Source organism: Mobula birostris, chromosome 2 (assembly GCF_030028105.1).
Source record: "Mobula birostris isolate sMobBir1 chromosome 2, sMobBir1.hap1, whole genome shotgun sequence".
Classification (NCBI taxonomy): domain Eukaryota; kingdom Metazoa; phylum Chordata; class Chondrichthyes; order Myliobatiformes; family Myliobatidae; genus Mobula; species Mobula birostris.
This window is the reverse complement of record NC_092371.1, coordinates 10,232,551-10,256,428: the sequence shown is the minus strand read 5'-3', so window position 1 is coordinate 10,256,428 and position 23,878 is coordinate 10,232,551. Positions and strand designations below refer to the sequence as shown.

Sequence of the window (23,878 nt, the reverse complement as noted above, 5' to 3'; positions counted from 1 at the left end):
TCCTGTGCTTGGCCCATATCCGGCACGTTAGCATAACGCTTTACAGCACCAGTGATCTTAAAACTGGGGCTCGATTCTCACTGCTGTCTGTAAGGAGTTTGTACGTTCTCCCCGGGACAGCCTGGGGTTCCACTGAATGCTCTGGTTTCCTCCCACATTTACAAAGATTTTGTTTTATTTAAAGATACAGGGTAGAGTAGGCCTTTCCAGCCAATGAGCTGCACCATCCAGCAACCCCTGATTTAACCCTAGTCTAATCACGGGACAGTTTACGGTGACCAATTAACCTGCGAACTGTGTCTTTGGACTGTGGGAGAAACCAGAGCACCTGGAGGAAACACGTTCATTCCATGGGGAAGGCATAAAGACCCCTTACAGGTTATGTCCAAATTGAACTCTGAACTCTGACACCGTGAGCTATAATAGCGCTAACCACTACGCTATGGGTAAGTTGTGGGCATGCTATATTGATGGTAGAAGCATTGGGACACTAGCAGGCTGCCCCCAGCACATCCTCGGACTGCTTTGGCCATTGACACAAGCAACTCATTGCACTGTTTTGATACGCAAACACGAGGAAATCTGCAGATGCTGGAATTTCAAGCAACACACATAAAAACTGCTGGTGAACGCAGCAGGCCAGGCAGCATCTCTAGGAAGAGGTACAGTCGATGTTTCGGGCCGAGACCCTTCGTCAGGACTAACTGAAGGAAGAGCTAGTAAGAGATTTGAAAGTGGGAGGTGGAGGGGGAGATCCGAAATGATAGGAGAAGACAGGAGGGGGAGGGATGGAGCCAATAGCTGGACAGGTGATTGGCAAAAAGGATATGAGAGGATCATGGGACAGGAGGCTCAGGGAGAAAGAAAAGGGGGAGGAGGGGAAGCCCAGAGGATGGGCAAGGGGTATAGTCAGAGGGACAGAGGGAGAAAAAGGAGAGAAAGAATGTGTGTATATAAATAAATAACGGATTGGGTACGAGGGGGAGGTGGGGCATTAACAGAAGTTAGAGAGGTCAAAGTTCATGCCATCAGGTTGGAATATAAGGTGTTGTTCCTCCAACCTGAGTGTGGCTTCATCTTTACAGTAGAGGAGGCCGTGGATAGACATGTCAGAATGGGAATGGGATGTGGAATTAAAATGTGTGGCCACTGGGAGATCCTGCTTTCTCCCCCTCTCCCTCCCACTTTCTAATCTCTAACTATCTCTTCTTTCAGTTAGTCTTGAAGAAGGGTCTTGGCCCAAAACGTCGACTGTACCTCTTCTTATAGATGCTGCCTGGCCTGCTGTGTTCACCAGCAACTTTGATGTGTGTCACTGTTTTGATGTATGTGTGATATGGCAGTGTAGTGGTTAGCACAACAGTTTACAACCAGTGACCCCTGTTCAATTCCCACCACTGCCTGTAAGGAGTTTGTACGTTCTCCCCGTGACTGCGTGGGTTTCCTCCGGGTGCTCTGGTTTCCTCCCACAGTCCAAAGACCTACCGGTCAGTAGGTTAATCGATCATTGTAAACTGTCCCATGATTAGGCTGGGGTTAAATCGAGGGTTGCTGGGTGGCGTAGCTCAAAGAGACAGAGGGTCCTGTCTGCACCGTATGTCAATAAAATAATTTTTTTTTAAGTCTAGGAAAAATAACAACCTAATCCTTTGAAACCTTTCCTAAAATGTATCTGTTTTTTAAATGTGCTCACCTCTACCACTTCCTCTGGCATCTTGTTCCATGTACCCATCACCCTCTGTGTGAAGAAGTTACCCCTCAGGTTTCCCTTTTAAATCTGTCCCCTCTCACATAACCAATGACCTCAAGTTTTAGACTCCCTGAACCCTGTGACTATCCACCTTATCATAATGTTACAAGCCTCTGCAAGGTCACCCCTTGGCCTCCTGCGCTCCGGGGAAAACAGCGCCGGTCTGTCCTTCTCACCCAGGGCTTCCCAACCTTCTCAATGCCATCAACAAAGGGGTCCTGTTCTAACCTGAGCCCTCCAGTCCCAGTAGCACCTTTCCGAATCTGCAAGTACATATATTCTTATATTAATGTAACAGTTTATTTCTTTGTAACAGCACTTTAAAAAGTCAGCATCCCCTCCATGGACTCTCTACGCTCCTCACTGCCATGGTAAAGCAGCTGGCAAAATCGAAGATCACCCTCACCCCAGACATTCCCTCTTCTCCCACCTCCCATCGGGCAGGAGATACAAAAGCCTGAAAGCACGCACCTCCAGGCTCAAAGGCAGCTTATATCCCATGTTACCGAACAATTTCCTAGTAAGATGGAGGTCTCCTGACCTCACAACCTACCCCATTGTCTGCCTGCATTGCACCTTCTCCGGAAGTGTAGCACTTTATTCTGCATTCTGTTATTGTTCTCCCTTGTCCTACCTCAATGCACTGATGTAAGGAAAAGATCTGTATAGATGGCATACAAAACGAAGCCCTTCACTGTACGTCAGTACACTTGACCAGAATAAACCAATTTACCAATTCAGGGACAGCTTCTACCTCTAAGACACTGAGCAGTCCTCTAGAATGATAACATTTTATTTATTTTATTTCAGTATTGACTAGGTCCTACGTGGGCGTGGCACCCCCCAACTAACCTGATTAGTTCATAACACCATAAGTTATGGGAGCAGAATTAGGCCATTTGGCCCATCGAGTCTGCTCTGCCATCTCATCATGGCTGATCCATTTTTCCTCTCAGCCCCAATCACTTGTCTTCTGCCCATATCCCTTAATGCCCCGATTAATCAAGAATCTGCCTTAAATATTCTTCAAGACTTGGCCTCCACAGCGGCCTGTGGCAAAGAATTCCACAGATTCACCACTTTGGCTAAAGAAATTCCTCCTCACCTCCATTCAAAAAGGTCACCCCTCTATTCTGAGGCTGTGTCCTCTGGTCTTAGACTCCCCCAGCATAGGAAACAGCCTCTCCATGTCCACACTATCGAGTCATTACACAATGCATTGAGGTGCTACATCCCTGGCACCTAGGACAGTAATGGAGGCCCTCGATCTCTTGGGGTGTTCAGGGCTTCCTTCATCATGTCAGTAGCTTCCCCTCAGTTTTCACTACTGTCAGTCATGGAAGTTTCAGGTGGAGGCTCGGGAATACCGTCACACTCAGATGCAGAAGGATTTTTAGAAACATAGAAAACCTACAGCACAATACAGGCCCTTCGGCCCACAAAGCTGTGCCGAACATGTCCCTACCTTAGAAATTACTAGGCTTACCCATAGCCCTCTATTTTACTAAGCACCATTTACCTATCCAAAAGTCTCTTAAAAGACCCTATCGTATCCACCTCCACCACCGTTGCCGGCAGCCCATTCCACGCACTCACCACTCTGATTAAAAAAACTTACCACTGACATCTCCTCTGTACCTACTCCCCAGCACCTTAAACCTGTGTCCTCTTGTGGCAACCATGTCAGCTCTGGGAAAATGGCTCTGACTATCCACACGATCAATGCCTCTCATCATCTTATACACCTCTATCAGGTCACCTCTCATCCTCCATCGCTCCAAGGTGAAAAGGCCGAGTTCACTCAACCTGTTTTCATAAGGCATGCTCCCCAATCCAGGCAACATCCTTGTAAATCTCCTCTGCACCCTTTCTATGGCTTCCACATCCTTCCTGTAGTGAGGCGACCAGAACTGAGCACAGTACTCCAAGTGGGGTCTGACCAGGGTCCTATATAGCCGCAACATTACTTCTTGGCTCCTAAATTCAATTCCACGATTGTTTAAGGCCAATACACCGTATGCTTTCTTAACCGCAGAGTCAACCTGCGCAGTTGCTTTGAGTGTTCTGTGGACTCGGACCCCAAGTTCCCTCTGATCCTCCACACTGCCAAGAGTCTTACCATTAATACTATATTCTGCCATCCTATTTGACCTACCAAAATGAACAACCTCACACTTATCTGGGTTGAACTCCATCTGCCACTTCTCAGCCCAGTTTTGCATCCTATCAATGTCCTGCTGTAACCTCTGACAGCCCTCCACACTATCCACAACACCTCCAACCTTTGTGTCATCAGCAAACTTACTAACCCATCCCTCCACTTCCTCATCCAGGTCATTTATAAAAATAACAAAGAGTAAGGGTCCCAGAACAGATCCCTGAGGCACACCACTGATCTCCGACCTCCATGCAGAATATGACCCGTCTACAACCACTCCTTGCCTTCTGTGGGCAAGCTAGTTCTGGATCCACAAAGCAATGTCCCCTTGGATCCCATTCCTCCTTACTTTCTCAATAAGCCTTGCATGGGGTACCTTATCAAATGCCTTGCTGAAATCCATATACACTACATCTACGGCTCTACCTTCAATGTGTTTAGTCACATCCTCAAAAAATTCAGTCAGGTTTGTAAGGCACGACCTGCCTTTGACAAAGCCATGCTGACTATTCCTAATCATATTACACCTCTCCAAATGTTCATAAATCCTGCCTCTCAGGATCTTCTCCATCAATTTACCAACCACTGAAGTGAGACTCACTGGTCTATAATTTCCTGGGCTATCCCTACTCCCTTTCTTGAATAAGGGAACAACATCCGCAACCCTCCACTCCTCCGGAACCTCTCTCGTCTCCATTGATGATGCAAAGATCATCGCCAGAGGCTCAGCAATCTCCTCCCTCATCTCCCACAGTAGCCTGGGGTACATCTCATCCGGTTTGGCGATTTATCCAACTCGATGCTTTCTAAAAGCTGCAGCACATCCTCTTTCTTAATATCTACATGCTCAAGCTTTTCAGTCCACTGCAAGTCATCACTACAATCACCAAGATCTTTATCCATAGTGAATACTGAAGTAAAGTATTCATTAAGTACCTCTGCTATTTTCTGCGGTTCCATACACACTTTCCCACTGTCACACTTGATAGGTCCTATTCTTTCACGTCTTATCCTCTTGTTCTTCACATACTTGTAGAATGCCTTGGGGTTTTCCTTAATCCTGCCCGCCAAGGCCTTCTCATGGCCCCTTCTGGCTCTCCTAATTTCCTTCTTAAGCTCCTTCCTATTAGCCTTATAGTCTTCTAGATCTCTAACATATCTTAGCTCTCTGAACCTTTTGTAAGCATTTCTTTTTTTCTTGACTCGATTTATTACAGCCTTCGTACACCACGATTCCTGTACCCTACCATAACTTTCCTGTCTTATTGGAACGTATCTATGCAGAACTCCACACAAATATCCCCTGAACATTTGCCACATTTCTTCTGTACTTTTCCCTGAGAACATCTGTTCCCAATTTAAGCTTCCAATTTCCTGCCTGATAGCCTCATAATTCCCCTTACTCCAATTAAACACTTGTCTGTTCCTATCTCTCTCCAATGCTATTGTAAAGGAGATAGAATTGTGATAACTATCTCCAAAATGCTCTCCCACTGAGAGTTCTGACACCTGACCAGGTTCATTTCCCAATACCAGATCAAGTACAGTCTCTCCTCTTGTAGGATTATCTACATATTGTGTCAGGAAACCTTCCTGAACACACCTAACAAACTCCACCCCATCTAAACCCCTTGCTCTAAGGAGATGCCAATCGATATTTGGGAAATTAAAATCTCCCATCACGATAACTCCGTTATTATTACACCTTTCCAGAATCTGTTTCCCTATCTGCTCCTCGATATCCCTGTTACTATTGGGCGGCCTATAAAAAACATCGTAAAGTTATTGGCCCCTTCCTGTTCCTAACCTTCAACCACAGAGACTCCATAGACAATCCCTCCCTGGCGTCCACCTTTTCTGCAGCCGTGACACCATCTCTGATCAACAGTGTCACACCCCCACCTCTTTTGCCTCCGTCCCTGTCCTTTCTGAAACATCTAAAACCCGGCACTTAAAGTAGCCATTCCTGCCCCTGAGCCATCCAAGTCTCTGTAATGGCCACCACATCATAGCTCCAAGTACTGATCCACGCTCTAAGCTCATCCGCTTTGTTCACAACACTCCTTGCATTAAAATAGATACATCTCAAACATAGGTCTGAGCGCTTCCCTTCTCTATCACCTGCCTATCCTCCTTCTCACACTGTCTACAAGCTTTCTCTGTTTGTGAGCCAACAGCCTCTTCCCCAATCTCTTCAGTTCGGTTCCCACCCCCCAACAATTCTACGTTTGTAGTTTAAACTCTCCCCAGTAGCCTTAGCAAACCTCCCCACCAGGATATTGGTCCCTCTGGGATTCAAGTGCAACCCATCCTTTATGTACAGGTCACTCCTGCCCCAGTGATCCAGAAACCTGAATCCCTGCCCCCTGCTCCAATCCCTCAGCCACGCATTTATCCTCCACCTCACTTTATTCCTATACCCACTGTCGCGTGGCACAGGCAATAATCCCGAGATGACTACCTTTATGGTCCTGCTTCTCAACTTCCTTCCTAACTCCCTGTAGCCTTTTTTCAGGACCTCTTCCCTTTTCCTACCTATGTCATTGGTACCAATATGTACCACGACCTCTGGTTGTTCTCCCTCCCACTGCAGGATATCTTGGACATGATCTGAAACATCCTGGACCCTGGCACCTGGGAGGCAAACTACCATCCGAGTTTCTTTCCTGCGTCCACAGAATCGCCTGTCTGACCCCCTAACTATAGAGTCCCCTATCACTGCTGCCATCCTCTTCCTTTCCCTACCCTTCTGAGCCACAAGGCCAGACTCTGTGCCAGAGGCATGGCCTCTGTTGCTTCCCCCAGGTAGGCTGTTCCCCACCAACAGTACTCAAACAGGAGTACTTATTGTCAAGGGGTACAGCCACAGGGGTGCTCTCTAGTCCCTGACTTTTCCCCTTCCCTCTCCTGACTGTGACCCACTTGCCTGTCTCCCGTGGCCCCAGTGTGACCACCTGCCTATAGCTCCTTTCTATCACCGCCTCACTCTCCCTGACCAGACGAAGGTCGTCGAGCTGCAACAATGCAGAATAAAGAGCTTCAGTTACAGGGACAGTACAGTTCTGGCAGACAGTAAGGTACGAGAGTCACCATGGGGTAGATTGTGAGGTGAAGAGCTCATGTCATTGTACTAGGGGACTGATCAATAATCTTATAACCGCAGGATAGAAGCTGACCTTGAGCCTGATGGATTGTGCTTTCAGGCTTTTGTATGGGAGGGGAGAAGAGAGGTCTCCCGGGGTGGGTGGGGTCTTTGATTCTGCTGGCTGCTTTACTGATTACATTAGATTAGGTTCAACTTTATTGTCATTGTGCCAAGTACAGATACAAAGCCAATGAAATGCAGTTAGCATCTGACCAGAAATGCAAAGCATAGTGTTATTTATAAAATAACTGTGAATAAAAAGTAAGTGCTACAGCATACAAATACAAAAGTACTGAGACAGTTCGATATGGGTGCAATACTGCTTAGCGCTGTGATGTGAGGTTCAGCAGGGTCACAGCCTCAGGGAAGAAGCTCTTCCTGTGCCTGCTGGTGCGGGAGCGGAGGCTCCTGTAGCGCCTACCGGATGGGAGGAGAGTAAAAAGTCCATGGTTAGGGTGAGATACATCCTTGATAATGCTTCTCACCCTGCCCAGGCAGCGTTTATGGTAGATGTTCTCAATGGTGGGCAATTGGGTGTCGATAATCCACTGGGCAGTTTTCACCGCACACTGGAGTGCTTTGCAGTCGGATACGGGACAATTGCCATACCACACTGAGATGCAGTTGGTGAGTATGCTCTCAATGGTACAGCGGTAGAAGTCCGTCAGTATCCTGGGACAGAGGTGAGCTTTCTTGATGCTCCGCAGGAAATAAAGGCACTGTTGCGCCTTTTTGATCAGGATGGAGGAGTTCAGGGACCAGGTGAGATCCTCGGAAATGTGGACACCAAGGAATTTGAAGCTTGATACACGCTCCACTACAGCTCCATTGATGTAGATGGGGATGTGAGTGTGGCTCCTCGCATGCCTGAAGTCCACAATGATCTGCTTGGTCTTCTGGGCGTTAAGGGCCAGATTGTTGTCGGCACACCACGCGGCCAGGTGCTGAACCTCGTCCCTGTAGGCCGTCTCGTCATCCCCGCTGATCAGACCAACCACCGTGGTGTCGTCTGCAAACTGGTTTATGGAGTTAGAACCATGTACAGGAATGCAGTCATAGGTGAAAAGGGAGTACAGAAGAGGGCTCAGCACACAGCCTTGAGGCACGCCGGTGTTCAGGGTGAGAGTGGAGGAGGAGAGGTTGTCTAACTTCACTGATTGGGGTCTGTTAGTCAGAAAGTCCAAGGTCCAGTTGCAGAGGGATGAGTTGATACTAAACTGGCGAAGTTTGGCGATCAGCTTGGAGGGGATCACAGTATTGAATGCCAAACTAAAGTCAATGAACACATTCTGACGTTAAGAGTTGGGGCTGTCCAGGTGGGTCAGGGCAGAGTGAAGTGCCGTGGAGATGGCATCCTCCGTGGACCTGTTGGTGCGATAGGCAAATTGATGGGGGTCCAGGGTAGTGGGCAGACAGGATTTCAGATGTGATAGAACCAATCTCTCAAAGCACTTTGCAATGAGTGCAACTGGACGGAAGTCATTCAGGCCCGTGGCACTGAGGCAGTGATATCGAGAGTCGAGTCGCTTTTATTGTCATTTCAACCATAACAGCTAGTGCAGTACACAGTAAAAACGAAACAACATTCCCCCAGGACCATGGTGCTACATGAAACAACACAAAACTACACTAGACTTCAGGCCTACATGGGACTACATAAAATGCACAAAACAGTGCAAGACAGTACAGTAATTAATAAACAAGACAATAGGCACAGTAAAGGACAAATTACAATATAATTATAAATGATCTAAATGTAAACAATGTTTTAGCAGGAATTGAGAAAGAAATGAGCAAGAATTGCAAAGGGAGTGGAGTGGTGTTCAGCTGAGTGAGTGAGTGTGTGTGTGTGTGTGTGTGTGTGTGTAGGTTGGTGTCAGACTAGACTCTGAGTATTGAGGAGTCTGATGGCTTGGGGAAAGAAACTGTTGCACAGTCTGGTCGTGAGAGCCCGAATGCTTTGTTGCCTTTTGCCAGGTGGCAGGAGGGAGAAGAGTTTGTCTGAGGGGTGCGTGGGGTCCTTCACAGTACAGTGAGACGTGAAGACAGAGTCCATGGAGGGGAGGCTGGTTTCTGTGACGCGCTGAGCTGTGGCCGCAACTCTGCAGTTTCTTACGGCCACAGGCAGAGCAGTTGCCGTAGCAAGCCGTGATAGGATGTTTTCTATGGTGCAAAGGAGTCAAACGGGGCATGGTGAATTTGTTTAGCCAGAGGCACTGGTGAGCTTTCTTGCTGTCTCCAAGGTTGGAAGAGGACAGATCACTGGTGATGTTCACACTGGGGAACTTGAAGCTCTCAACCCTCCCGACCGCAACACCGACGATGTTGACTGCAGCCCCCACCCCAGCTCTTTCGTTGACATGGGGGGAGAGATTGTTTTCATGACACCATCTCCCGTGGCTCTCCTACTCCTTCCCGGACTCCAACTCATTGTTCTTTGGGATACGGCCCACTGCAGTGGTATCATCTGCAAATATTGTACTAAATCAGTCTAAACACTTCCCTGGTCACGTGGCTATTCAGCCCATCTAATATGACCTTCAAACCACCTGATTCGCCACATCCCTTTCTAATCTGAGAGACACTTAGGTTGGCTGTGCTTCAGGCTTTTAAACTTCCTTATAACTTCCGGATATTCCTTCTTCACGGATCAAACTCCGCCTGCCCTCCCTCTGTACCTAAGGGCCACTCACCAACTCAAGAGGGACCCCAAGGGTGGTCATTTTGCCAACCCAGCAGTGACCATGACAGGATCCAGGGCCATCTCTTGCCCCTCCATCCCCACAGCCAGAACCCTGTGTACGGGGTCTCATTGTCGCATTCCCTCCTCTGTCCAGAGCCCCAGCGACACCCTCTGACACCCTTGCTTGCTCCCTTCTGACCTTGGGGTCTTTCTCCAGCATTGGACCTCACCCCAGTAACCCGATACCCCAGGGTCTCTCACACCTCATTTCTCAGAGTGGGGATCAAACCACTCATCTGCTTAGGATCCTCCTCAACCCTAACACCAACCACGTGCTCCTTTACTATCACACCCCTCCACATGTCCTCTCCTCCTCACAACACTCTCCTTCTATCTCCAATTGCCCCTCTCCTGACTGTACATGAGTGGACATTGTTGGGAGTGGGGTGGCTTCACTCTGTGTCTGACCCCGGGAGTGTGTGATGGGACAGTGTAGAGGAAGCTTCACTCTGTGTCTGACCCCGGGAGTGTGTGATGGGACAGTGCAGAGAGAGTTTCACTCTGTGTCTGACCTCAGGAGTGTGTGATGGGACGGTGTAGAGGGAGTTTCACTCTGTGTCTGACCCCGGGAGTGTGTGATGGGACGGTGTAGAGGGAGCTTCACTCTATGTCTGACCCCGGGAGTGTGTGATGGGACGGTGTGGAGGGAGCTTCACTCAGTGTCTGACCCCGGGAGTGTGTGATGGGATAGTGTGGAGGGAGTTTCACTCTGTGTCTGACCCCGGGAGTGTGTGATGTGACGGTGTGGAGGAAGCTTCACTCTGTGTCTGACACTGGGAGTGTGTGATGGGATGGTGTAGAGGGAGCTTCACTCTGTGTCTGACCCCGGGAGTGTGTGATGGGATGGTGTGGAGGGAGCTTCACTCTGTGTCTGACCCCAGGAGTGTGTGATGGGACGGTGTAGAGGGAGTTTCACTCTGTGTCTGACCCCGGGAGTGTGTGATGGGACAGTGTGGAGGGAGTTTCACTCTGTGTCTGACCCCGGGAGTGTGTGATGGGACAGTGTGGAGGGAGTTTCACTCTGTGTCTGACCCCGGGAGTGTGTGATGGGATAGTGTAGAGGGAGCTTCACTCTGTGTCTGACCCCGGGAGTGTGTGATGGGAGGGTGTAGAGGGAGTTTCACTCTGTGTCTGACCCCGGGAGTGTGTGATGGGACAGTGTGGAGGGAGTTTCACTCTGTGTCTGACCCCGGGAGTGTGTGATGAGACAGTGTAGGGGGAGCTTCACTCTGTGTCTGACCCTGGGAGTGTGTGATGGGACAGTGTAGAGGGAGTTTCACTCTGTGTCTGACCCCGGGAGTGTGTGATGGGACGGTGTAGAGGGAGCTTCACTCTGTGTCTGACCCCGGGAGTGTGTGATGGGACGGTGTGGAGGGAGTTTCACTCTGTGTCTGACCCCGGGAGTGTGTGATGGGACGGTGTAGAGGGAGCTTCACTCTGTGTCTGACCCCGGGAGTGTGTGATGGGACGGTGTAGAGGGAGTTTCACTCTGTGTCTGACCCCGGGAGTGTGTGATGGGACAGTGTAGAGGGAGTTTCACTCTGTGTCTGACCCCGGGAGTGTGTGATGGGACAGTGTAGAGGGAGCTTCACTCTGTGTCTGACCCCAGGAGTGTGTGAATGGAGGATGTGGAGGGAGTCTCATTTTATGTCTGACCCGGGGAGTGTGTGATGGGAATGACACTCTGTGTCCGACTCCAAATTATAGTGCAAGTGTGCAAGAGGACAGTGGGAGTGTGTGACGGGACGATGCGAGTGTGCGACAGGTTGACACACTCGCACTCACTGTGACCTCTCTGCCCACAGTTACTATGGCCTCACAGTCTGGTTCCCCGACATGATTAAACACCTCCAAATGTTGGAGTACTCCTCCCGAACAAAACTCTTTTACAAGGAGAAAGTCGAGCATTTCACCTTCAACTTCACGTTGGAAAACCAAATCCACAGGAACGGAGATTACTACAATGACAAGTGAGTTTCCTGGCCAGTAGCAGCAGGGGGGCGGTGGAGGCGAAGAGGAAGGGAGGGTGAAAGGAGGGGAGGGAGGTGAGGGGAGGGGAAGGGAGAGAAAGGGGAAGAGGTAGGGAAGGAGAGGAAGGGAGGTGGGTGGAGGGGAGGGTTGGGGGTGGGAAGGGGAGGGGAGGGGTAGGGTAAGGAGGTGAGGGAAGGGGAAAGGAGGGGAAGGGGAGGGGAAGCGAAAGGGGTAGGGAGATGAGGTGAGGGGAGGGGGAAGGAGAGGAAGGGAGGTGAGGAGAGGAAGGGAGGTGAGGAGAGGGGAAGTAAGTGGGAAGAGAGGAGAGGGGAAGTAAGTGGGAAGAGAGGGGAGGGGAGATGGGGATTGATTGAGTATATCTGATCCTGGTTTTATCAACTCATTGTCGACATCTCTTTCCTCATTCTTCTGTAGGTTTATTGGCATGAAGATGAAGTCAGTGATCTTCGAGGACTCGCTCTTCGAAGACTGCTACTTTGAGGATATCACCTCCAGCAACACTTTCTTCAAGAACTGCACGTTTGTCTCGACGTTGTTCTACAACACAGGTTCACCGACTCTGGAAGTCTGTTATCGCCCCGAATCTCTCGCTCTGTGTCTCATCCCTTACCTCCATCTCTCACCCCCTCCCCTCCACCTCTCACCCTCTCCCCTGTCTCTCACTCCCTCCCCCCGTTTCTCATCCCTTTACCTGTCTCTCACTCCGCTTCCTCCATCTCTCACCCCTCCCCGTCTCTCACCCCTCCCCCGTCTCTCACCCTCTCACCCATCTTTCACCCTCTCACCCCTCCCCGTCTCTCACCCTCTCACCCCCTCCCCGTCTCTCACCCTCCCCTCTGTCTCTCACCCCTCCACCATCTCTCACCCCTTCCCTCGTCTCTCACCCCTCCCCGTCTCTCACCCCTCCACCATCTCTCACCCCTTCCCTCGTCTCTCACCCCTCCCCGTCTCTCACCCTCTCACCCCTCCCCCATCTCTCACCCCTCCCCGTCTCTCACCCCTCCCCTCTCCCCGTCTCTCACCCCTCCGTCTCTCACCCCTCCCTCGTCTCTCACCCTCTCACCCCTCCTGTCTCTCACCCTCTCACCCCTCCTGTCTCTCACCCTCTCACCCCTCCCTGTCTCTCATCCCTCCCCTGTCTCTCACCCTCTCACCCCTTCCTCGTCTCTCACCCTCTCACCCCTCCCCGTCTCTCATCCTCTCACCCCTTTTCTGTTTCACTCCCTATCCCATCTCTCAGTTCCTCCCCTCATCTATCCCTTTCCATCTACCAATCACACCCCCTTCCCTCTTTGTTTTCCCTACAACTCCCCTCCAACTCCAAATCCTTTCCCTCCCCCACCTTCCCTCCAACACCTCCATCGTCACTCCGCCATCCTGTCTGTCTCCCCGCCTCCCTGACAACTATTGGCTTTCTCTTGAATTTATTGTACACTGGTGGGTGCGAGTGTGAATGTCGCTGTGTGTGTGTGTGTGTATGAATGAGAGAGAGAATCTGGGTGTGTCCCAGCATGTCCACGAGAGTGTGCATGTATACGTGTCAGACTATGCGTGCTAAACTGTGCGTGCGTGTGTGTGTGTATACGTGTATTCCTGTTCACTGTGTGTAAGAGCCCGGGTGTGGGAGACAGTGGTTTACGTGTGAAGCCTGTCACAGTTGAACACCCGGTGAGCAGGTGGTGGAATGTGACCCTCCCCTCTCCCCTCCCACAGATTTCTTTGACTACAAGCTGCTGGGCTGCCGGCTGGTGAACAGCACCTTTCTGCACAGTAAGGAGGGCTGCCAGCTGGACTTCAGTGACGAGAACAACGCCTACATGATCTACTTCGTCAGCTTCCTGGGAACGCTGGCCGTGCTGCCCGGCAACATCGTCTCCGCTCTCCTCATGGACAAGATCGGTCGCCTCCGAATGCTGGGTGAGTGCGGCCGCGGGGGTGGGGGGGTGGACCAACCGTTAAGACTGGAGCTCAACTCCTTCTGCAGTCTGTGAGGAACTTGTACATTCTCCCCGTGACCGCGAGGGTTTTCTCCGGGTGCTCTGGTGTCCTCCCACAGTCCGGCTGGTTGGTTAAGCGTCCTGTGATTAGACTAGCGTTAAATAGTTGGGTTGCTGGGCAGCATGGCTTGAAGGGCTGGAATGGGCTCTTCTGGGCTGAATAAACAAACAAATAATTCGCCAAGGTGGTGTCCATAGAGGGGAGTCTGGATTGTGTGATGTGAGCTGGGTCCGCAACTCTCTGCTGTATTTTGCGGTCACGGGCAGAGCAGTGGATGCACCAAGCCATTATGCATCCCGGCAGGTCAACGGGGAGTCGGGGCTTTGGTGAGCTTTCTTGGCTGTGATGTCCACGCCTCGGAACTTGAAGCTCTCGACCTTGTCAACCTCAGGAGTTCTCAGGGGCTTTTGAGGCGGGTGGGGGTGACAGGAACTTCAGGGGAGGAATTCATGAAGTAAGTGGCAAATTGGGAATGTAGGAACCTGGCCTTAGAGGTCCGGAGGGATTTAGCCCCAAGTCTGAACCTGTGCCTAGTTCTGCTTCTAAACACAATCTCTCCCTTCTGTCCGTCACCTACCATCATACCCCCACTTCACCTCCTCCTACAACCATCGCCCTCCTAACACTGTCCACCCTTTCCTCCACCACCTTCCTCCCTACCCTCCTCATCCTCTTCCCTCCCATTCCTCCCTCACTCCCTCGAACCCTTCACATGCCCCCGTTAACCCGTCTCCCCTCTAATCCCTTACCTTCCCTCCACCACCTCCTGCCCTCTCCACTCACTCCTATACTTACCCCTCCCTCATATTCCCTCCACTCATCCCTCTTGTGAATCCTCCCTACACTCCCTCCTCTCCTCCTCTTTCTGGCCCCGCTGTCTCTTCCCTCTAATCTCCTCGCTCGCCCTCCCTTATGTCTCTCTCCCTGTCACGTTCCCCCCTCTCCCCAGCCGGATCCAGCACCCTCTCGTGCATCAGCTGTTTCTTCGTCTCCTTTGGCAACAATGAGTCGGCCATGATCGCCCTGCTCTGCCTGTTTGGGGGAGTCAGCATCGCCTCCTGGAACGCACTCAACGTCCTCACCGTGGAGCTGTACCCGTCTGACAAACGGTAGGCTGGCCCCTCTTTCAGCACGTCCGTACTTCCTCCCCCCCATCCCTCTTTCCACCTTCCCTCCATCTGTCTCTGGTTTCCCTCCACCCCTCTCACTCTCTCCCTCTCCCTCCGTCCCGTCTCGATCCCTTTAACCCCCAATCTTGCTCTCTCCATCCCCCTCATTCCCTCTACCTTCCCAGCACCCGTCTCTTCCACCCCTCCCTCCCTCTGACCCTCTCTTCCTTTGTCCCTCCCTTTCTCTGTCCATCCGCCCCTCTGCTCACTCACTCCCTCACTACCTCCCTCCCCCACAGGCCTAGCCAGTAACCGTCTGTCTCCCCTCTCCCCGAGCAGGCCGGGCTGCTAACATCTCTCCCCTCGCAGGCCGAGCTGGTATCCTCTCTCCCCTGGCAGGCTGAGCTGGTATCCTCTCTCCCCTCTCCCCTAGCAGGCCAGGCTGGTGTGCTCTCTCCCCTCTCCCCTAGCAGGCCTGGCTGATAACCTTCTACCTCCTCACAGCCCTGATCGGTAACCTTTACTCTCCTACCTCCCCCCGCAGGCCTGACCAGTAACCTTCTCTATCCCCTCTCCTCCTGCAGGACCACGGCCTTTGGCTTCCTCAATGCCCTGTGCAAGTTGGCTGCCGTTCTGGGCATCAGCATCTTCCAGTCCTTCGTGGGCATCACCCGGGCCGTCCCCATCCTCCTGGCCTCAACCGCCCTGGCGCTCGGCAGCTACCTGGCCCTCAAACTGCCTGAGACCCGGGGCCTGGTCCTTCAGTGAGTCGCTGCGGGCCGCCACGGCCTGTGTACATACACCCTCCCTCCCCCCTCCAACCGCCCCTCCTCCCTGTCGCACTGTGTCTGCCCCGGCATCCCCTTACCGACCACCTGCAGGCCTCAGGCTGGAGAGTCCCGGCGTCTGGTCTTTCCTCTGTCGATGAATCCTGCCACAATCACCCCTCCCCGCCTCAGTCCACTGGGAGTTGGAGGTGTACCAGGTAGGGACTGTCCTGATGTCTGCTTCTCAGGCCTGTAAATGAGAACCATGATTCTACCAGGCCCCATCCTGAGGCCAGTAAGCAAGGCCAGCTACTCCGCCAGGCCCTATCCTGAGGTCGATTACTTTGGCAGGTTCCATCCTGGGCCTGATAAATAAAGCCTGCTCTACCACACCCCATCCTGAGATCAACCACCTCACCAGGGTCCAAGCTGAGGCTGATAAATGAGGCCATCTACTCTGCCAGGCCCCATCCTGAGGCCATCTACTCTGCTAGGCCCCATCCTGACTCCACCTACTCTGCCAGGCCCCATCCTGAGGCCATCTACTCTGCTAGGCCCCATCCTAACGCCATCTACTCTGCCAGGCCCCATCCTGAGGCCATCTACTCTGCTAGGCCCCATCCTGACGCCACCTACTCTGCTAGGCCCCATCCTGACGCCACCTACTCTGCCAGGCCCCATCCTGAGGCCAATAAATAAGGCTTACCCTGTCAGGCACCATCCTCAGGCCAACTGCCCCACCATGCCCCATCCTAAAGCTGACTAATCCGCCAGACCCACCCTGAAACTGACTGCCCTGCTGGGCCCCATCCTAAGGACAACCACCCCACCGGGCCCAATCCTGAGGCCTAGACGTGTACGGGCACCATTTCCTCTTAGCACTATTGGGTCATGACCACACCCTGCTAGAGCTTTACCTCAAGCCCCAGCATTCCAACGCTCCCCCAGGCCCATCCCCAGGACGCTGTCCCACTCACAGTATCCAATTTCTTCCTGGGAGATGCTCCCGCAGGTCCCATTCGTAAGGCCTACCCCATGAGGCCCAGTCCCCAGCACTCTCTCCGTAGACCCAGCTGATGTGATTTATACAGTGACCCAACCCCTCTATCTCTGTTCTCAGACAATCTGTGTGCAGTTTCTAGCCGTGTAACCGTTCGGAGTGTCTGTTGATGACCCCCCCCCCCAGCCCCATCGGAAACAGGGGGGAGGGGACAGAGGCGGGAGTTTTGGGGAGCAGATTCTACACCTGCCCCTACCTAAAGTAACTGGTAACTATCACAACCTGCCGAGGTACCATCCCTGGTTAATCACTAACCTGGTCACTGCTAACTAACTGCCCCTAATCTGGTTTCAAATCACCAGTTATTCCAGATTATAGAGCCAAGTAACCATCTCTAACAAGATCTAACTAATCAACATCCTACCTAACCAATCCCATCTACCAGTCCATATCCAACCCAACTAACAAGCTGGCCCCTACCCAGACCCAACTAATCAGCGACTCCATCTACTGACCCATCTCTAACCAGACCTAATTAATAATCATCATTCTTAACTAATCCCAACTACTGGACTTGACCCACATTCAATGATGCCTAACCCAACGAGTGGATGGTCCCTAATCAGACCTAACGAACATGTTGGTCCCTAACCAAGTCCAACTAATGAGCCAATCCACAAACAGATCCAAATAACCAGACCAAACCTACCAGCCAATCCTTAACCAGCTCCAGGTAGTCTAACCAGAATCTGGTTAACCAGTTGCATTCTGACCAGAACCAACCAACTAGGCAGTCAACCAGAACCTAGTTAACCAGTTGGTCTAGAACATGACCAAAAGTTAACTAGGCGGTCTAGCTAGAACCCAGGTAACCAGTTGCTCTGTAGCCTCACAGAGACAGTGCCGGACTATGTCTAGACACATGTCTGGGTCCCGGTTTACACCATCTAGCCAGAGTCTCCCCCCCTCCCCAGCCGTCTGCCTCCACAAAGTGAAGGGCCACAGGAAGAGGGAAGAGTGGAAAATGACTCGGAAGTATTTAACGCAGGGGTGGGGAGACTCATCCAGGAAACAACCTCCCGCAGTCCCCTCCCCTGCCCAGCCCCAGTGACTTTTGAACTGGTGAGTGAAGCCTCGACTGCTGGTTCTAGCACCGATCCCCAGTGGCCGAGATTTCTTTCCCCTACCGTGTGTCCTGTTGTGACTCTCAGTACAGTTCTGACCTTTGAGTGGTGTAGAATTAGCGTGTCTGTGCGTGAGCGTGAGTGCGTGTGAGTGTGCGTGAATTCTGTGCAGTTCCTTTGTAACAGGGTTGGTGTCTGTGTACAATCAAGCCTTGTGGTAGTTGGAGAACTTGATGTGTAGTTTCAGGTGTAATCGTGTTTTCGTGGTGTGTTGGAATTTAACTGTTTTCTATAATATTTTAAAAAAGCCAAGAATGGCACAAAAATCCACTTCAAACAGTAGCACAATAAATGAACAGATGATAAGACTGGTCTGATTTTTTTTTGGGGGGGGCGCGATTGAACAAAGAAAAATACAGGCCTTTTGGCCCACAGTGCGGACTGACTTGTTAAACTAATCTGCCCACACGAGGTCCAAGTCTGCATATTCCATCATGGGCACCGAGCCTCCCAACTACCAAGGACACCTTCAAGGGTCGATGCCTCAAAAAGGCAGCATCCATCATGGAGGGCCCCCACCACGCAGGACGTGCCCTCTTCCCATCGCTACCATCAAGGAGGAGGTACAGAAACCTGAAGACACTCACTCAACGACTCACCAACAGCTTCTTCCCCTCTAAAATCGGATTTCTGAATGGGCAATTAATCCATGAAAGTTGCCTTCTTTTTTGCCCAAACACAAGAAATTCTGCAGATGCTGGAAATCTGAAGCAACACACACAAGATGCTGACTGAACTCAGCATCTATGGAAATGAATAAACACAAGACTGGTTCCAACAATTCAGCGGATGCCAGTTCTAATAACCCCAGACACCTTCAAACTGCTGATTGTGCAACCTCTATCTCCAGCTCCAACCTGGACCCTGACCGACAGCATCTCCAGGCCGGGTCTTCACGTGCTGCCACCAGGAACCCCTGTCTCCCCTTCCCCTACTACCACCCTGCAATCCCGTGCGTTTCAGGCCCCAACACCAGCTCTTGGAGACTCCATCTTCCTCCCACCCCACCATCCCTGAAAACCCCAACCCTCCCCTCTCCTCAGACACCATCAACCATCTAGCCTCCTTCCCCCCCCTTCCAAGCCTCGCTCTCATCCACACCAGGTCTTCACTATTCCCTCAGACATTCCCCTCTCTGAGACAGAACATACAGTCCTCGGTATGGGCCTCACCTTTGTCCTCCCGTGCTTACACCTCGGTGAGTTCTGCATCCGCCATGGGGCTGAGCTCTTCTGCCGCCTCCGTCACCGTGCCTACTTCTTTGGCAAGGACTCCCCACCCCGCGCCGATGTCCCCTTCACCCGTCTTCAACCTTCCTCCTCTTCCTGGACTCCCTACTCTGGCCTTCTGTCTGCTCTGGAGCTTTTCATTGGCAACTGCTGACGGGACATCAACTGTCTCAACTTCTCCACTCTTCTCTCCAATTCCAATGTCACTCCCTCTGAGTGCTCTGCTCGCCACTCTCTCCGCGCTAATCCTAACCTCGCCATCAAACCCGCGGATAAGGGGGGCTGCTGTAGTAGTCTGGCAGGCTGACCCCTACCTTGCTGAAGTCAGGCAGCAACTCTCAGAGACCTCCTCTTCCTGACCCCACTAAGGAACACCAAGCCATTGTCTCCTACACATCACTGACCTTATTAGCTGTGGGGATCTCCCTTCCACTGCTACCCTTGCCCCATTCCAACTGTTTCTGCCTCCTACCCAAGATCCACAAACCTGCTTGTCCAGGTAGAGCCATTGTTTCAGCTTGTTCCTGCCCCATCAGATTCAGATTGGCATACCTCGACTTCGTTTAATCCCCCCGGTTCAGTCCCTCCCCACCTACATCCGTGACACCGCACATGCTCGCGATCTTTCAGTGAGTTTAAGTTCCCTGGCTCTGATTGTCTCGTCTTCTCTTTGGATATCCAGCCCCTGCACACCTCCTTCCCCCACCAGGAGGGCCTCAAAGCTCTCCACTTCTTTCTGCATAACAGACCCAACCAGTTCCCCTCTACCACTACTCTCCTCCGTCTGGCAGAACTGGTCCTCGCCCTCAATAATTTCTCCTTCAGCTCCTTCCACCTCCTTCAAGCAGAAGGTGTAGTCATGGGCATGGGTCCCAGCTATGCCTGCCTGTTTGTCGGCTGCATGGGGCAGTCTTTGTTTCAAGCCTACACTGATGTCTGTCCCGCTCTTTTCCTACGCCACATCGATGACTGCATTGGTGCTGCTTCCTGCACCCATGCAGAGCTCATCAACTTCATCAACTTTGCCTCCAACTTCCACCCTGCCCTCAAATTCACCTGGTCCATTTCCCTCCTCTTTCTCAATGTCTCTGTCTCTATCTCTAGAGACAGCTTATCTACTGATGTCTATTACAAACCCACAGACTCTCACAGATACATGGACCATACCTCTTCCCACCCTGTCACCTGTAAAAATGCCATTCCCTTCTCTCAATTCCTCCGTCTCTGTTGCATCTGCTTTTACAATGAGGCTTTTCGTTCCAGAACTACTGAGATGTCCTCCATCAAAGAAAGGGGCTTCCCTTCCTCCACCCTCAACGCTGCCCTCAACCCTATCTCTTCCATTTTGTGCACATCACCCTTCCTCTTGCTCTTCTTATACTTGTACAACGCCTTGGGGTTTTCCTTAATCCTGTCCGCCAAGGCCTTCTCATGGCCCCTTCTGACTCTCCTAATTTCATTCTTAAGATCCTTCCTGCTAGCCTTATAATCTTCTAGATCTCTATCATTACCCAGTTTTTCAAACCTTTCATAAGCTCTTCTTTCTTCTTGACTAGATTTACAAAAGCCTTTGTACACCACGGTTCCTGTACCCCACCATCCTTTCCCTGTCTCATTGGAATGTACAGTACCTATGCAGAACTCCATGCAAATATATTTCCCTGAACATTTGCCACATTTCTTCCGTACAGTTCCCTGAGAACATCTGTTCCCATTTTATGCTTCCAAGTTCCTGCCAGATAGCCTCATATTTCCCCTTACTCCAAATAAACGCTTTCCTAACTTGTCTGTACCTATCCCTCTCCAATACTATGGTAAAGGAGATAGAATTGTGATCACTATCTCCAAAATGTTCTCCCACTGAGAGATCTGACACCTGACCAGGTTCACTTCCCAATACCAGATCAAGTACAGCCTCTCCTTTTGTAGGCTTATCTACATACTGTGTCAAGAAACCTTCCCGAACACACCTAACAAACTCCACCCCATTTAAAACCCCTCACTCTAAGGAAATGCCAATCAATATTTGGGAAATTAAAATCTCCCACCATGATAACCCTGTTACTTTTACACCTTTCCAGAATCTGTCTCCCTATCTGCTCCTCGATGTCCCAGTTACTATTGGGTGGTCTATAAAAAACATCCAGTAGAGTTATTGACCCCTTTCTGTTCCTAATTTCCACCCACAGACACTGTAGACAATCCCTCCATGACTTCCTCCTTTTCTGCAGCCGTGACACTATCTCTGATCAACAGCGCCATGACGTGAGAGAATAGGACTAATTAAGTGTGACAGTGGAAAACTGTGTATGGAACTGGAGGAAATAACAGAGGTATTTAATGAGTACTTTGCTTCAGTATTCACTACAGAAAAGGATCTTGGCGATTGTAGGGATGACTCGCAGCAGACTGAAAAGCTTGAGCATATAGATATTAAGGAAGAGGATGTGCTGGAGCTTTTGGAAAGCCTCAAGTTGGATAAGTCACTGGGACAAAATGAGATGTACCCAGGCTACTGTGGGAGGCAAGGGTGGAAATTGCTGAGCCTCTGGCGATGATCTTTGCATCATCAATGGGGATGGGAGAGGTTCCAGAGGATTGGAGGGTTGCAGATGTTGTTCCATTATTCAAGAAAGGGAGTAGAGATAGCCCAGGAAATTATAGACCAGTGAGTCTTACTTCAGTGTTTGGTAAGTTGATGGAAAGGATCCTGAGAGGCAGGATTTATGAATATTGGAGAGGCATAATATGATTAGGAATAGTCAGCATGGCTTTGTCAAAGGCAGGTCGTGCCTTACCAGCCTGATGGAATTTTGCAAAGATGTGACTCAATACATTGATGAAGGTAGAGCAGTAGATGTAGTGTATATGGATTTCAGCAAGGCATTTGACAAGGTACCCCACGGCAGGCTTATTGAGAAAGTATGGGTTCCAAGGGGACATTGCTTTGTGGATCCAGAATTGGTTTGCCCACAGAAGGCAAAGAGTGGTTGTAGACGGGTCATATTCTGCATGGAGGTCAGTGACTAGTGGTGTGCCTCAGGGATCTGTTCTGGGACCCCTACTCTTTGTGATTTTTATAAATGACCCGGATGAGGAAGTAGAAGGGTGGGTTAGTAAGTTTGCTGATGACATAAGAACAAAAAGCATAAAAGCAGGAGTAGGCCATCCGGCCATCGAGCCATTCAATAAGATCATGGCTGATCTGTCCGTAAATTCAGCTCCACCTACCTGCATTTTCCCCATAACCCTTCATTCCCCTACTATGTAAAAATCTATCTAACTGTATCTTAAATATATTTAGTGAAGAAGCCTTAACTGCTTCCCTGGGCAGAGAATTCCACAGATTCACCACTCTCTGGGAAAAGCAGTTTCTCCTCATCTCCATCCTAAATCTTCTTCTCTGAATCTTGAGGCAATGTCCTCTCGTTCTAGTCTCACCTACCAATGGAAACAGCTTTCCTACTTCAATCTTATCTATTACTTTCAAAATTTTGTATGTTTCTATAACATCCCCCCTCATTCTTCTGAATTTCAGAGAGTATAGCCCCAGGCGACTCGATTTCTCCTCATAGACCCCTTCATCTCTGGAATCAACCTGGTGAACCTCCTCTGCACTGCCTCCAAAGCCAGTATATCCTTCCTCAAGTATGGAGACCAGAACTGCACACAGTACTCCAGGTGCGGCCTCACCAGTATCCTGCATAGTTGCAGCATGACCTCCTTGCTTTTGAATTCAATCCTTCTAGCAATGAAGCCAACATTCCGTTTACCTTCTTAATAACCTGTTGTACCTGCAAGCCAACTTTTTGCGATTCATGAATAAGCACTCCCAAGTCCCTCTGCACAACAGCATGCTGCAATCTTTCACCATTTAAATGATAATCTGCTCTTCCATTATTCCTTCAAAGTGGATGATCTCGCATTTACCAATGTTGTATTCCATCTGCCAGACCTTGGCCCACTCACTTAATTTATCTACATCTCTCTGCAGACTCCCACATCCTCTGTACAATTTGCTTTTCCACTCAGTTTAGTGTCATCAGCAAATTTTGCCACGCTACACTCAGTCCCCTCTTCCAAATCATCAATGTAAATGGTAAACAGCTGCGAGCCCAGCACCGACCCCTGCGGCACCCCACTCACCACTGACTGCCAACTGGAGAAACACCCATTTATACCAACTCTCTGCCTTCTATTGGTTAACCAATCCACTATCCATGCCAATACACTTCCTTCAACTCCATGCATCCGTATCTTATTTATAAGTCTCTTGTGCGGCACCTTATCGAACGCCTTCTGAAATCCAAGCATACAACATCCAGCTGTTCCCCTCTATCCACTGCACTCATTATGTCCTCAAAGAACTCCAGTAAGTTTATCAAACAGGACCTGCCCTTTCTGAATCCATGCTGCATCTGTCCTGAAGGAACCACTCCTTTCTAATTGTTTCGCAATTTCTTCCTTAATGACAGCTTCAAGCATCTTCCCGACTACAGATGTCAAGCTAACTGGCCTATGGTTGCCCGTGTTTTGCCTACGTCCTTTTAAAAAAGTGGCATGATATTTGCTGTCTTCCAATCCGCCAGGACCTGCCCAGAGTCTAGAGAATTTTGATAAGCGATTACCAACGTGTCCACTATAACCTCCACCAATTCCTTCAGCACCCTGGGATGCATCCCATCAGGACCAGGGGACTTATCCACCTTCAGGCCCTCTAGTTTGCTCATCACTATCTCCTTAGTGACAGTGATTTTATCGAAGTCCTCACCTCCCATTTCGTCCATGTCATCATTCCTTGGC

General features: G+C 50.5%; 1 protein-coding gene across 2 annotated transcripts in view; it reads left to right on the top strand.

Annotated features, from left to right (window-relative positions):
• The window catches only part of LOC140207684 (synaptic vesicle glycoprotein 2A-like), a 35,594-nt gene extending 19,825 nt beyond the window's left edge, over positions 1 to 15,769 (top strand). For both annotated transcript variants that reach the window (XM_072276243.1, XM_072276248.1), the window contains 5 exons: positions 11,602 to 11,766; positions 12,203 to 12,336; positions 13,502 to 13,705; positions 14,736 to 14,895; positions 15,480 to 15,769. In XM_072276243.1, coding sequence (XP_072132344.1) covers positions 11,602 to 11,766; positions 12,203 to 12,336; positions 13,502 to 13,705; positions 14,736 to 14,895; positions 15,480 to 15,663 — 847 coding nt within the window. In that variant the 3' untranslated portion in view covers positions 15,664 to 15,769. The remainder of the gene's footprint in view (positions 1 to 11,601; positions 11,767 to 12,202; positions 12,337 to 13,501; positions 13,706 to 14,735; positions 14,896 to 15,479) is intronic.
• The last annotated feature ends 8,109 nt before the right edge of the window (positions 15,770 to 23,878 follow it).